Source organism: Penicillium crustosum, assembly GCF_028827405.1.
Source record: "Penicillium crustosum strain IBT 35664 chromosome Unknown utg000004l_segment0_segment0, whole genome shotgun sequence".
NCBI classification, from domain to species: domain Eukaryota; kingdom Fungi; phylum Ascomycota; class Eurotiomycetes; order Eurotiales; family Aspergillaceae; genus Penicillium; species Penicillium crustosum.
This window is the reverse complement of record NW_026623125.1, coordinates 4222681-4236063: the sequence shown is the minus strand read 5'-3', so window position 1 is coordinate 4236063 and position 13383 is coordinate 4222681. Positions and strand designations below refer to the sequence as shown.

General features: G+C 46.2%; 5 protein-coding genes across 5 annotated transcripts; 4 read left to right on the top strand and 1 right to left on the bottom strand.

The window, feature by feature from the left end:
• Positions 1-241: 241 nt before the first annotated feature.
• On the top strand, positions 242-737 carry N7487_010658 (uncharacterized protein; the record flags this gene model as incomplete). Its single annotated transcript, XM_056878388.1, has 2 exons — positions 242-295; positions 369-737. 2 exons carry the CDS (start codon positions 242-244, stop codon positions 735-737), a joined length of 423 nt encoding a protein of 140 aa, XP_056726968.1.
• A 2141-nt stretch (positions 738-2878) lies between these two features.
• Positions 2879-3625, top strand: N7487_010657 (uncharacterized protein; the record flags this gene model as incomplete). Its single annotated transcript, XM_056878387.1, has 2 exons — positions 2879-3275; positions 3357-3625. 2 exons carry the CDS (start codon positions 2879-2881, stop codon positions 3623-3625), a joined length of 666 nt encoding a protein of 221 aa, XP_056726967.1.
• Positions 3626-3752: 127 nt separating this feature from the next.
• On the bottom strand, positions 3753-5967 carry N7487_010656 (uncharacterized protein; the record flags this gene model as incomplete). Its single annotated transcript, XM_056878386.1, has 6 exons — positions 3753-4104; positions 4158-4802; positions 4857-5118; positions 5180-5453; positions 5665-5683; positions 5837-5967. 6 exons carry the CDS (start codon positions 5965-5967, stop codon positions 3753-3755), a joined length of 1683 nt encoding a protein of 560 aa, XP_056726966.1.
• Positions 5968-6955: 988 nt separating this feature from the next.
• On the top strand, positions 6956-8626 carry N7487_010655 (CRAL-TRIO domain-containing protein; the record flags this gene model as incomplete). Its single annotated transcript, XM_056878385.1, has 3 exons — positions 6956-7717; positions 7773-7814; positions 7895-8626. The coding sequence occupies 3 exons, from the start codon at positions 6956-6958 to the stop codon at positions 8624-8626; spliced, it is 1536 nt and encodes a 511-aa protein (XP_056726965.1).
• A 700-nt stretch (positions 8627-9326) lies between these two features.
• Positions 9327-11707, top strand: N7487_010654 (uncharacterized protein; the record flags this gene model as incomplete). Its single annotated transcript, XM_056878384.1, has 5 exons — positions 9327-9435; positions 9463-10425; positions 10476-10893; positions 10948-11236; positions 11303-11707. Coding segments are annotated over 5 exons (2184 nt in total), but the record flags the coding sequence as incomplete, so codon positions are not given.
• Between the last annotated feature and the right edge of the window lie 1676 nt (positions 11708-13383).

The following is a 13383-nucleotide window of genomic DNA, read 5'->3' as shown; positions in this document are numbered from 1 at the left end:
TCGGCAAGGCTCTCGAATCGTGGAAATCCTGTCACTACTCATCCCAACCATCCTGAGCCTTAACTTACACCAATCCTGAAAGCGCTGAGACGAAACAACTTAGGATGGATCTATATAACATACAAGGCTAGGCAAACAAGAATCAATCATATCAAGCATCAATTGATTCAAAATTTGGCAGTGTTTTCCAAGTCAACAAATTTCTCTCGGTTTCCAACTATTAACTTGAAATCAAATGAAAATGGCGGCCCCAGGAAATATCGCCATCGATGATCTCACTGGCCGGTGGAGCATGGTACGTACAGTTCATAAGCTGCAAATAGCTTCCTGTCCCAAATAATCCAAAAATGGTTGGCTCTTCACTCCAGAACCTTCAGCTATCGGAATCCTATGACTCCATCCTCAAGGTCCAGGGCGTTAACTGGCTTACCCGTAAGGTCCTCAACGTGGGCAACATTACCATGACCATCAAGCAATATGCCGACAAGGCCGGCTTTACGCACCTCACCATCGACTCCAAGAGTGGATCCGGTGTACCAGGCTCTATCGAAAACCGCCTTCTCAACAACGAGACCAGACACGCCAGCCACCCGTTATTTGGTAAGATTACAGGCTGCACAGCCCGGGTCAACCTAGCCGACCTTCCATCCGCATGGCTCGCGGATGGCTGGGAGCAGGGCACTACCAGGGCCATTATCATAACCACTGAGCACCTTGACATCGACAGAGTTACTTAACAGGCTGGTGGTTTTGAGCAGCTCAACGGCGAGTATCGCTATATCCGCCATATCGAGGTTCGCAAGGGCGGCGAGACCCTCAAGGCTAAGCTGGTATATGACTACCTAGGCCCACTAGAGTAAGACGGGTGATCGCCATATGGTGTTTAGTAGCCTGAAGGGGTAGCGGCAACCGTATAGGGCATCTGATAGTGGAGCTGGAGTCGGAGTCTTGCGGAATTTTGGAAGGAATCGAGAGGCGCCAAGAATATCCGGCAGTCGTCGAATTTCGGGGTATTGGATGGACGCGCATGCACTAGATGATGTGTATTAGATTTGGGCGATGTAATGAATAGAAGGGATTTGATGCTCCGAGTCTCCTAGCCTGCCCGACCTCTTGCCCAAAATGTGAACGGCGTAACAGGCTGCTGGTAATTGGTAAATTACAACATCAGGTGCTAAAGGTCAAGTGGGGGCCAAATGCCGGGCCACAGGTGGAAGTTGAAGAGTGTCCACAGGGAAAAGAAAGTTGCCATTTAATTTAGAGGTTTCAGGAGGACAATAAGCAAATAATTGACAGCGTTCCACAATATTTCCTTATAGTACGCAGACGCATGTCGCGCAAACGGAAAGGGCCAATGTAAACAAAGTGAATGAATATGCAGCGAAAGGCGAAAGGCACCGAAAGACGTATTTAATTGACAGAGTGAGAAGGGAAATGCCGCATTACCTCAGGCTGTACTCTGTAGTATAGCGCAAGATCAAGGGCCAATCATAAGCGGAGTGAGCGTTGGCACCCTGTACAAATTTATATAACATACATCATCTAAATGAAAAATGCATGAAATGATGATTACATATGGAGTACGGAGTAGAGTGCCAGTGGTCATGGACTTTTAATCATCTTTTCGTCTGTTTCTCCAAACTAAGCCCCCGAACCTTCCAAATTTGGAAGTTCAACCAAAACTTAGTAAGCACCCGCCGTTTCCCACAGGGGCCCTGGGGTTGCCCCACCCTGGGCTGCCCCAGTATCGCTACTCTAGGGTTACTGATAACATCCCTAGGTAGTTAATGACTATAACTACATATGGATGTAATTGGGTGGTAGTTCTCATATAAAATTCATCATATAGGCTCGTTTCATCAGTTGAATGTCATTGTAATGTCATTGCTTAGAATTATTTGGATCTTTCCAGAGTTAGAAACTCTCTTATTTACCCTACACCGACATTCGACATTATCCTTTGCAGGCTACATCTTCGAAGAAGTAACTAGTACGGTGTAGTTCATTAGACAATAGCATACCTTTGCCCTTATTTCCCCAACTCCCCAAGGTCCTATCTGACGGTCTCACATAGATCTGACTCCCGATAGTGAAACAATGTTTCACCCCCAATTCGCTTTTCGGGGAATGTCTCACCATCTTCCGCATCCAAAGCGATCAATCAGCATGTATTAGCCGTATCAGCAACAAAACTGTAGTCATGTTGTACATGTGTCATAACTAGTTAAGTAATCCCAAAATCGATGGGACATGAACAAACCCCACCACTGACAGGAACATATCTGTGACAGGAAAATGAGGTCCAGGTAGCAGCAGTACAGTAGTGATGACAGATTGGAATCAGCTATTAAATCGAGCACTCGAAGTGTCAGCATCACAAATAATATTGTCCAAGTCTCACACACATCCCAACAATAACCTTGGAATACGAGAGTGGGCTGCCCGACCCCGCCACGGGCGGGCCTTCGCTTCTGGGAGGTCTTCGGAAGTCTCAAGCATAACGCTATTTTTACACATTTGCGTTTTCATTCTCGTTTTTCGAGAGGGAAAAAAAATAGGGCATCCAATGACCCCATTTATTAGACGGTTTCAAGGTTACATGCGGAGAGTTACCTAGGTAACGTTATGAGCTGAGCCCTTTGTCTCTCTTTCGAGCTATCAGAAACCGCCCCACTAAGACTGGGCACACGTATGTGGGAGCAGAATTGTTTGCGAAATTTGATTGTTCTACATCGGACGACTTAAGCTGTAGTGAGACCTCCTGTGGTATAAAACCCAAGTTTGGCCCTGGACTCGAGTTCTTGGGATTACAAGAGCACTTCTTACAGTCTTCACAACCCCTGACAGCTTCTTTCGCTCTTGCTCAAATACTGCCAAAATGGATTTTATTCGAGCCCTTGCTCTGTTCTCTTTCTTGTTCACTGCCGTCGTGGCATTCCCCCAGCAGACTGCCGCAGGTACAACAACCGCAATTCCGGCGACAATCACCAAGGCTGCGTCGCTCAGCTGCTCGGATGGCCAGACCGCTGTATATACGACAGATTGCACGATGGGAACTCCTACATCGTACTGCGCTAGACCGGAGCCCCCCATCCAGTGCTCGGAGGGGTACTTCCCCTCGGTTTGGCACCCAGGTCATTGCATGGAGCAGTCGACCTGTTTTCCCGTTGATGCGTCCTGGATCACGACTGAGTGCTCGCATGGGGCAATTCCTTGGACAACCTCGACCTTGTATGAAGGCACCTTGGCGGGAGGACAGTCGACTATTATCAGTGGTAAGTCCCTTCCGGCCCATTTTCCTTCTTCAATTTGTCCAGCACTAGACAATGAAACTAATGTACCCGATATTTTTAAAGTGGTTTCTTGCTCCTGTGCCAGGGACCAATGGTATAGCGCGACCATTCTCCCAGGCGCATCCACTGTCGACACTTTTTGCATGCCTTCAAGCTCCTGTCCAGCGGGCATGACAACCTCAATCTCGACCAACACATACTGCGCAACGGCGCCGGCAAGTGTGTGTTCAGATACTCCCCTGGAGACCAACTACTGCAAGTGCGAGTCCGCAGAGCAGACACCCGTATATCCCGACTCTGTTGGGGCGGCTCCAACCGGATGTAGATCTTGATCAAAGAGAGAATGGTTCTTTACCTAAAGGGCTGTTTGTCATAGCTAGATGATAATCTTGACCTCGAGAACAGGAGACAAATCCCTCCTCGCAAATTATATGTATATATCTATTAAAAAAAAATCTCTTAATAAAACCAGCGGAAGCCATCGCAAGCAGGCCCATCCTTAAGATATTCTGTGGGGATATCCCTTGCCTTAATGTGAACACCTTGCAATCGGTCCCTTTTCTTATTATCCGCCATCATCCAAAGCCCAAGACAGAGTGTTAAGACAATCCCAACTCCACCAAATGAGGCCGTGGTGATTAGAGCAGGAAGATATTTGGGTGCATCCTGCTTTCGAAAGATGTTCGAGCTGACAACCCCCATCAAGTTCGCCAATGGGACTGCAATACTCGTCAATACCACACGACGTCCTTCATTGGCAGTGTTGTTGTTATACCAAGTGTCGAGAAGAACGGAAGGCGCAGAGGTTCCCCTATATAACCTTGTCAGCTTCTATCCCGTGAGTGAAGAAGGGGGGAAACCAACCAAGTCATCAGAAATGAAGCAAAATATGCTACATTTATATCGTGCTCAACATCAATAGTCGCATAGATCACGAACCCAACAAAGGTGAACAAAAAGCCAAGTGCAATGAATGGGAATCTCCATCTCGTCCAGTCACTACTGAATGCTAGGATGAGGAGAACTACAGCGCCTGATATGTTGGGAGCCACAGTGAATAGGTTGGTTTTCACAGTACTATATCCAAGGCGCTGGATGATCACTGGAAGGAATAGCTGAACAGCTTGCAGGGGAACACCCAGACAAACCTGAATCCCCAAGATAACCCAGCTAGTTCCGTGTTTAAACACTTTGAACGCATCGCGGATATCAAGCTTTTCATTGACCACAGAAGAACTATCAATTTGCAAACGAAGGTACGCGAGTTCTTTCTCTTCGGGTGTCAGAAAGCTTGCCTCTGAGGCCGATCGAGGTAGATACCAAAGTGCAAAGAGAGCGAAGAGAACAGTTCCTGCTCCTTCGATCAAAAAGAGATACCTCCAAGGGGCCAGTGGTCCTGTGTGGATGCGGAAAATTCCAAATGCCAGCAATCCAGAGAAGGCAGAGGCTATGGTTTGAGCTGCATAGAAGATAGCGAGTCGGCGGGCTAGCTCACCCCGACGATAGAAGCTAAGTTTGAATTAGAGATGATGCACTTCTAAAGGCTTAAAAGGATGGGCTTACGTCGTTTGGTAATAGATCACCAACGGAAAAAACGCGCTCTCTGCCATACCCAAAAACCACCTAATAGCGAAGAGACCGCTAAAGTTGTAGACTGCGACAACAAGAATCGTGCAAATACCAAAGGCAAGCATCATGCTCGGTAGCACAATGTTTGGACCATATTTCTTTCCCAAAAGACCGAGAAAAGGTGCAGTCAAAACGTAAGGGACAAAAAAGATGCTTAGAAGAAGATTATATTGATTCCCCTTTAGGGAGAGTGTTTCTATCATTGTCATTCATGTCAATGCGGTACTTTTCAGTCATCAATCCCGGTGGCGGCGTACCTTCAAGTCCAGCTGTCTTGGCATTGCCCAAATTGGATTTGTCCAGGCTGTTGAACAGATACATGATGGCCAACACAGGAAGTAGGCGAAGATCGAACTTCCATACCAATGCTCGCTCTGCTCGAGGGTCGATGTCGACGCTCGCGATAGTGACTGGTACATCTTGTTTTGAAGGGGGTGACTTGATTCGAAGTCGGTAGGCATGGTTACAAGCACAAATGAATGTAATGATTCCAATATAGCGATATCTACTCCGTACTCCGTACTCCATACTCTATTTAAACCTCCATGGTTCTATATCGATAAGCATGACACAAAAGATAACAAATTCAAGCTTAAACCACCCGGATGCCTTGGCAGTTCTTGGCTGATAAGCAACGGAGACGGCACATTCCTTATCTCTTGATGACACACGAAAAACGCTTATAATTTTTTATAATTGGAGTGGAATATCCACAGACGTACGAAGGATTAGTACTCCGTACCAGGGTCGGGATCTTACGGCTTCATTATGGAGTACAGTTAACATTATAAGAGTCAGTTACACAAGTATAGGAATATTAGTTATTGGTGGAAACCTAGAGTGTCGATCTCTTCGCAGTAAACACACGCCTATAGTTAACTATGTCCAACTGAGGTACTTTGTCTACTCCGTACCCTGTACATCGAGAGAACACGGTAATGATGGAAACGCACGTTTTTAGTACTTGCGACCGGGTCACAATCTTTGAAAGTGATTTTATTCGAGGCCGTGACACATCGTTATCAGCGTGAAGATCATATTCCATTCATAGAATAGTATTTGAGTCGATGTATTCCGTAGCCAACCCCGGAAGTCGATGTACTCCGTAGTGAACCCCGTAGTCAACCCCGTTTCCCCGCCCATTACTCCGTACTCCGTACACTCAGAGGGGGTACATTATTATTATTATTATTCTATTATTCTATTATTCTAATATGATAAATATGTAATGTTCTAATGTTCTAATCTTGTACGAAATCAATCTTCCTTTTTTTCCTTTTAACAGTGCCAATCGCCCAACACCACCGGGTGTTGGTGCGCCTCAGTATTTCCAGATACAGCTGGAATGCCGGAAATTGGATAAAATTAGAAGCGATTTAGAAGCGATCGCAACCCCTCGTCTGAATCCTCGACTAGCTAATTTCTTTGACAGGTTCTAATTCTTCACGACATCCCGCTCTCTGTCTGCCAGTGCGAGTACTCAGTCGTGTGCCGCTTTCCAAGTAGCTATTGGCCTATTGACCCATTTAAAGTGTTTGGGTGTTATACCTACGGGGTGTCGAAGTACCTTTTGTATAGGCAAACCATATAAAGGATACTTAATTTTGCGTTTTCGGTTATTCTTTTTTTCCGAGTTCTCCAGTGACACTCCAAATCTCAAAATGCGTCCTTTTACATGTGTATCGTTAGAGCCGGGGGAACTGGCGACTATCTGCTAGATGAAATTGCAGTACGGATTAATCACTACGAATGCACTGGGATTTGACAGAACTCCAGAAGGAATGAACGAATATCCCCCACCCCCCAGTTTCTGGGGACCGAGGCAGAGTCTGGGGTATGAGGGGTTTCATGTGGATTTCCGACGATCACCTACTTTGTACGAGCTAGTTTGACTGAATTTATCACTTCCACCATCAACGCGCTTTTGGTCTTTTAATTCGTAAACACCACAGCCTACTCCGCAATCTAAACTCGTCCTTCAATCTCACCTTCGATCCACTCGTTACAGGTCACGTCCGAACCTCCCAAGAAAAATGGCTGCCGATGGTCCCAAACCCGGCTTCTTGGGCAACCTCAACAGGGATCAGGAAGCCAAGTTACAAAGCCTTTGGTCAGTCCTACTCAAGGTAGCTCAAATATCCCTAACCAACGAACCTATCAATGGCTTCTCCGAGGAGCCTTGGAGTCCAATCCAACCCCAGAGAAGGTTGTCGCTTCTTGGCCGTACACAGAGCAATGTCTCTGAAAACCCCATGCCGATCCCGAATACACCATATCACCAAAGCATTATGAAATGCCTAGGAGAAATGGGGGCTGGTGTGGCTGAATCCAATGCAATCAAGAAGGCCCTCTCGGAGATCACACCCATTGAGCTTCGTACGGGGGTATTTGACACTCTCAAACACGACCACCCCGATGCCATGCTTTTACGTTTCCTCCGAGCTCGCAAATGGGATGTGCCCAAGTCATTTGCCATGATGATGGAAGCGATCGTTTGGCGATTAAAGGAAATGCACGTAGATGAAGATGTGATGGCAAAGGGAGAGTTATATGCCCTCAAACAGACCCAAAACAAATCCAGCATAAGTGAATGGAAAGCCGGAAATGACTTCATGTCTCAAATGCGCATGGGAAAGAGTTACGTGCATGGTATTGATAGGGCTGGTCGCCCGATTGTGGTGGTGAGAGTCCGCTTACACAAGCCTGGGGCTCAGAGTGAAGAATCTTTGGAGCGACATATTGTCCATCTGATCGAATCGGTCCGACTTACAATGGCTCCTCCGGTTGAGACTGCAGTATGTGTGTTGTTTTTGATAGCGAGGTAACACGGTGTCACTGACTCTAGGTTAGGCTGTGTTATTTGATATGACCGGCTTTGGGCTGTCCAATATGGTATGTCACTATTTCCAGTGCACGTAGCATCACCGTCATTCCTTTACCTTTATATAGCTAATGCTTTTCTTTGCGGGCAGGAATATCCACCTGTCAAATTTATTCTTAGATGTTTCGAAGCTAATTATCCCGAATGTTTGGGAATTATGCTTATTCATAATGCCCCGCGGGCTTTCTCAGGTCAGTGGATTATTTTGACCGAGGCCAAGGATACCACTGGCCTATCTTGCTTCTTTTTTGGTTCTCTTGAAACTCATCATTTCTATGTTTTAGGGATTTGGCGACTTATTCGAGGCTTGATGGATCCCGAAATTGCAGCCAAGGTTGAATTCACAAATAGTGTCACCGACCTCGAGAAGTTCATTCCCCGTGATCAGATCGCGGAAGAGATGGGCGGCGACGAGAAATGGTCATATAAATACATTGAGCCCAGTTTTACCGAAAACTCAAAGATGGATAATACTACGATACGGGACGCCCTGAAACGCGAGCGACAAGCTATCGGTGAAGAGTTTTTGGCTGCTACGTCTGGGTGGATCAATGCAACTAAATCAGAGGACGCGATGAAGCTCCATTCCAGCGAAAGCGAAAGAGCTTATCTAGCTGAGCGACTGCGTGTCAATTACTGGAAACTTGATCCCTATGCCCGGGCCCGTCTTCTCCTAGACCGAACAAACGTCATTCAGGATGGTGGCAAAGTTGAATTTTATCCTAAGACAGCTCCTATGGACCGTGATGTTGAAATAACCAAGGCATTGGACGTGAAACATTTAGAGCGGGTTGGGGATGCTGCCCTCGTCATGCTATCGTAGATATCTTTATAAATTCTAGGTGTTATACGTTTACAATTCAGATATTCCCAAGTCCAGTTGGCCATTGATGCGGCCTTGTCATGTCCTTTTGCTAGATTTTAGTTTATATGCTTTCTTAGACATTTTCTCCCCCTTCTTAGGGCTTCCAGGCTACTCTTCCATGTGTAGGGAATTTTTTTCAAGGCTGATTGTCTACTCGGTGGCTCCTTGTCGGACTCGGAGCAGACTCGGCTCATCCATATCGGACGCAATGTCCTGGCACATGCAGGCCCGAATTATGCCACCAAGCTTATGCTAGCTTTTCCTGCGTGCGCTACCACGCTCATTAAGCAACTGTTATACGTGTAAACTATATTTTGACTTCTTTCTCTTCTTCTTTCTCTTCTTCTTTCTCTTCTTCTCCCTTCTTCGCTCTTCTCTCGCCTCACCTTGCCCAGCGAACCAGAGGGTCATATCTAATGTTAAAGGAAATCCTTCTGTTCTACACCAGTAACCATAGCAATGGAGACTTGCTCTGACAACTGAATACCGTCACCGACCACAAACAGCCCGAGAGACTGGATTCACAGACGAGTGGATTCACTGTCACTTTAGAACTGTGCGCCATTGTTTCGAGCCCAAGCTGATCCATCAAATTATGTGATCGGTTGATAATGGCCCAAAGCTGTACCTACATAGTGACATCCTCTGGTAATTTTAGGCCCGTGAGAGCAAGTCCCCGGGCCGGCCCGGGGCCTCCAACCTGATCCTTAGTCATCCAACTCCGAGTTCCGAGGGCCGAGCTCCGACAACTACATCCATGGATAGATGTAACTAACACCTTCAAATACTTCCAGGTTTGCCTTTTGACTGTCATCCTCTGATAATATCAGGTGTTCGTACAATGGCGACCCCCCGCCGTAATGGTCAATTATCATCCTGCGAGCCATGCCGTACCTCAAAGTTGCGATGCGATCATGTAAGTCCCATTTGTGGACGATGCGAGCGCCGCAGTCTTCATTGTACCTATCACCCGGCACCATTGACGCAGCCCCTCACTGGAATACGCCCCAAAAAGAAGCGACGTGTTGTTTGCGAATCAGATCACCCTAGTAACGTCAATCGACTACACAATGAGAACGATTTATGGACTCGGAAAAAGGCATCAGTCTCGACCCCTGGATTTTTGGGGCAAACTAGCTACTTCGATGCGTTCACAGATACGAGAACCGGACTCCTCGTAGGAAATCCATATGTCACAGGCCATGATAGTTTCCCCGTTGACCAAAAGCGGATCAATCTCGGTGCCCGGGTCTTGGCGCTTCTGGAGAACCTCCCATTTTATAGGGAAGTAGTCACCGCTCGATTCAAGATATGGACGGGATGGAGCCTTGGCTGGCCTGTCACCAACATGGTTTTTACTCTCGCAGAAAAGATGTGGAACTCCCTAGAAACTGAGGGCATGGACACAAACCAACGAGCCTTGTTCTTGTCAAAAAGACTTTTTGAAACCCATAACCGGGCACTTGAGGTGCACCCTTCAATGACCTGGGAGGACTTCCAATCCGCTGCTGCCGGGAGATGGGAGTTGATTGGGCTATTATTTACTCTGACAGGCCTAGCCACGGACTGGATCCCTCACAGTGACCGCATCTTCATGCGTCCAAATACGATGGATCCGAAGAGTCTCGCCATAACCGCTACTGCTGTGGGAGACATATGTCTCCAGTTCTGCGATAGCACTGGAATTGTGAATGATATTGTGGCCTGGTTTCTACTGCATCATACTACGCTTTTGGCAGTAGTTTACGGTGAAAGTGGTCTGTTATTCCGTTCTTTGCCTGCCAACATTGCCTAACGGTGTTCATAGACTTTCGACCATGGAGAAAGTTGGGGGAGTTATCAACAACGGTGTTTGCGCTCGGGCTTCATCAGGATTCTAGCGGAAAGGCTCCTTTCTTTCTTTCTGAGATGCGAAAAAGAACTATGGTGGCGGCGTATTCAATGGACAAAGTGCTTGCCACTTTCTTGGGTCGCCCACCGCTTATAAGCTGGCGCTATTGTGATATTCAGATGCCGCTTGACTTGAGCGTTGAGGAAATATTCGCCGATCCAGTCGTCCGTGATGCGGCAATCGCTCGACTGGATGAAAAAGATGGATGGAATCTGGAGTCAAGCTTAGCAAAGGGCACGTGGCCTCGAATTGCCTTGATCACTAGCGTTCTCCGTGAGAAGGTCTTAGAACTTTCACTGAGTTGGCAACTTGAGAATCTCAGCCAGAGGGTCGAGTATGCGGACAGTCCAATTTCCTGCCACATCTAGGACATAGCTAATGTTTGCAGGGAACTTTCACGCGAATCTCGTCAATTAAAACAGGGACTACCGGAATACCTCCGTTGGAAACCTGATATTGACGTGGGAGTTGTTTCTAGAGTGGAATATGACATCCTTTTCGATGTTCATATAGAGTTCCTCTACAATGATTTCCTGCTCTACCGGACCCTAGGGAAACGTACCCAGACACAACCTGGGGCAATCATTGAAATCGCTCGAGAGATACTCAAAGCATTGGTCGTTATGATTTCCGAGAAAATTCGCTCTGGGCATCCCGTCAAAGATACTGGGTTTAACGTAAGTGGAGCGTATCTTGGATTGTGGGCAAAAAGCCGAAAAGTCGAAATCTCTAATGGCCATTAGGTATGCTTACCGGGTCTTCCTTCTGCGGGTGTTCTCTGTGCAGAATTACTTCGCCGATCTCGATCGGCAGTGGTAAGCTCTTCGCTTGATTTTCCTCGTTCGGAAATCATCCAAAATTTGACCCTTTTCGCGGCACATTTGGACACCATCGTTAAACCCCATGACGGTAACTACCGTGTCGCACAGCAGGGTCAGAAAGCAATCCGCCATGTCTTGGACCAGGTTCTCTCCGTTGATGGTCTCACCTCCGTCGTAGAAGACACTGGAATGAGTGACAAATTGATTGATGATTCCAGCTTTCTTGACGGTGTGAATTTCGACGATCATGACTTATTCCTTGGTTGGCTTGATGGCAATATGCAACATATGTCCGACTCTTGGCTGGCATGGGTCAATTTTACCTAAATATTGTCAAGCATTAATTACATTCTCATTCTAACAAATAATGGCTCCTGGCATGGCTGTAGAATTTCAAATATTGTAGATACATAAGCTGCTGGTGCTCAGGTGGACCTCAGGGCTCCATCCGGGGGTTTCTAAAAAATAGAATACGGTAGTAACACGGTGGTAATACCGAAAATGGTTGAACAACGGTATAACATGCATTGTTGTCAGTCAAACGGTGTTCATACGGTATGTGATTTAATACGTAGTAAACGTCAATGTGTAGTAAACTAAACGATACGTATTTGCATGGCATAATACGTTTTTGGCGAAGAGAATACGTATTGAGCTTGCTGCGTATGTTGGGACTCGAACACGTATTTGATTTGTTGATAGGTATTGCTTAACTCAAGTAACATGTACATACAAAGTGTATGCTAGCATAGTAATAAAAATTGGTACTGGGTACTGCCATCTGACACCGCCTAGGAACCTAGTTGAGGTCATCTCCAAGGGCTCCGATAACTAGATAGTACTCCTAGTAGACTGCGACATCGCCCATGGACGGGCGGGTGGGCAGTGCCCACGGGCCTTATGTAAGCGGGCGATGGGCACTATCAATACGCCCATGGACGGGCCCTACCCTTAGGGCCCATTGTCCATGGACACCGTGGGCGCCCGTGGGCCTTTTTAGTAAGCAAAATTAGCGCAACACGTGATTTTAATTGACAGATTTCAAAATATTTTAACTAAATTTATATTTTTTATATATTTACAATCATAATTCCGGATTTTTAATAAGATATATATAAATATATATACTATAATTTACTATATATCTAATTTTTATATATATTTAAGACAACTTTATATAATGGTGGGCATCGTGGGCATGCCCGCCGTGGGCATGCCCGTGGGCCTTGGGCGTTATGGACGGGCACTCGAAAATCCAAATAGCCCAAGGCCCACCGTGGACGGGCGATGGGCACCTCCAGCCCGGCCGAGAAATACGCTAATGCATACACCTCACTAGTAATAAATTCCATTGTATACAGCAAATTAAATACCTAAAAAGGCATAAGCTACATACTATTCATCCATTAGTAATGATCAATAATATTGGTATTACCAGTATAAAAAATAAGTACGTGCATATACATTAGCGTAGTTCTCGGCCGGGCGTTATAGCAGGGTAGACATTAGGGTCTAATTTCATAGAATCTGACATTCTTCGAAGGATTCGAAGAATTCTGATACTACGTGTTTCTAGACTGCGCCAAAACCCGCAAACCCGCAAACCCGAAAAAACCCAACCCGCAAATAGGTCGGGTTTCGGGTCGACTTTCATAACCCGCAATAGGTTTCGGGTTTGCTTGGGTAACCCGCGCGGGTTTGCGGGTTACCCATACGGGTTACTAAACAGTGCAAACATAGGAAGAGTCGTATCTATATAAATTATGTATTTCTTACCTGTATCTTGTTGTATTTCCTTTTCACCTCAAGGGGGTAAAAGCTCCTACAGCCCGCTCTAATTCCAATACACCACTACTATTTCTAACGGCTGTCAGAAATTACTTATACGTGAAAAGCCACTTTAGCCTATACTATTTCTGACCGCGGTCAGAGATTGTGCCTAAAACCTTCTTCGACTGCTACTATTATACTATATTTCCTATATATACTTAGATTGTAAATAA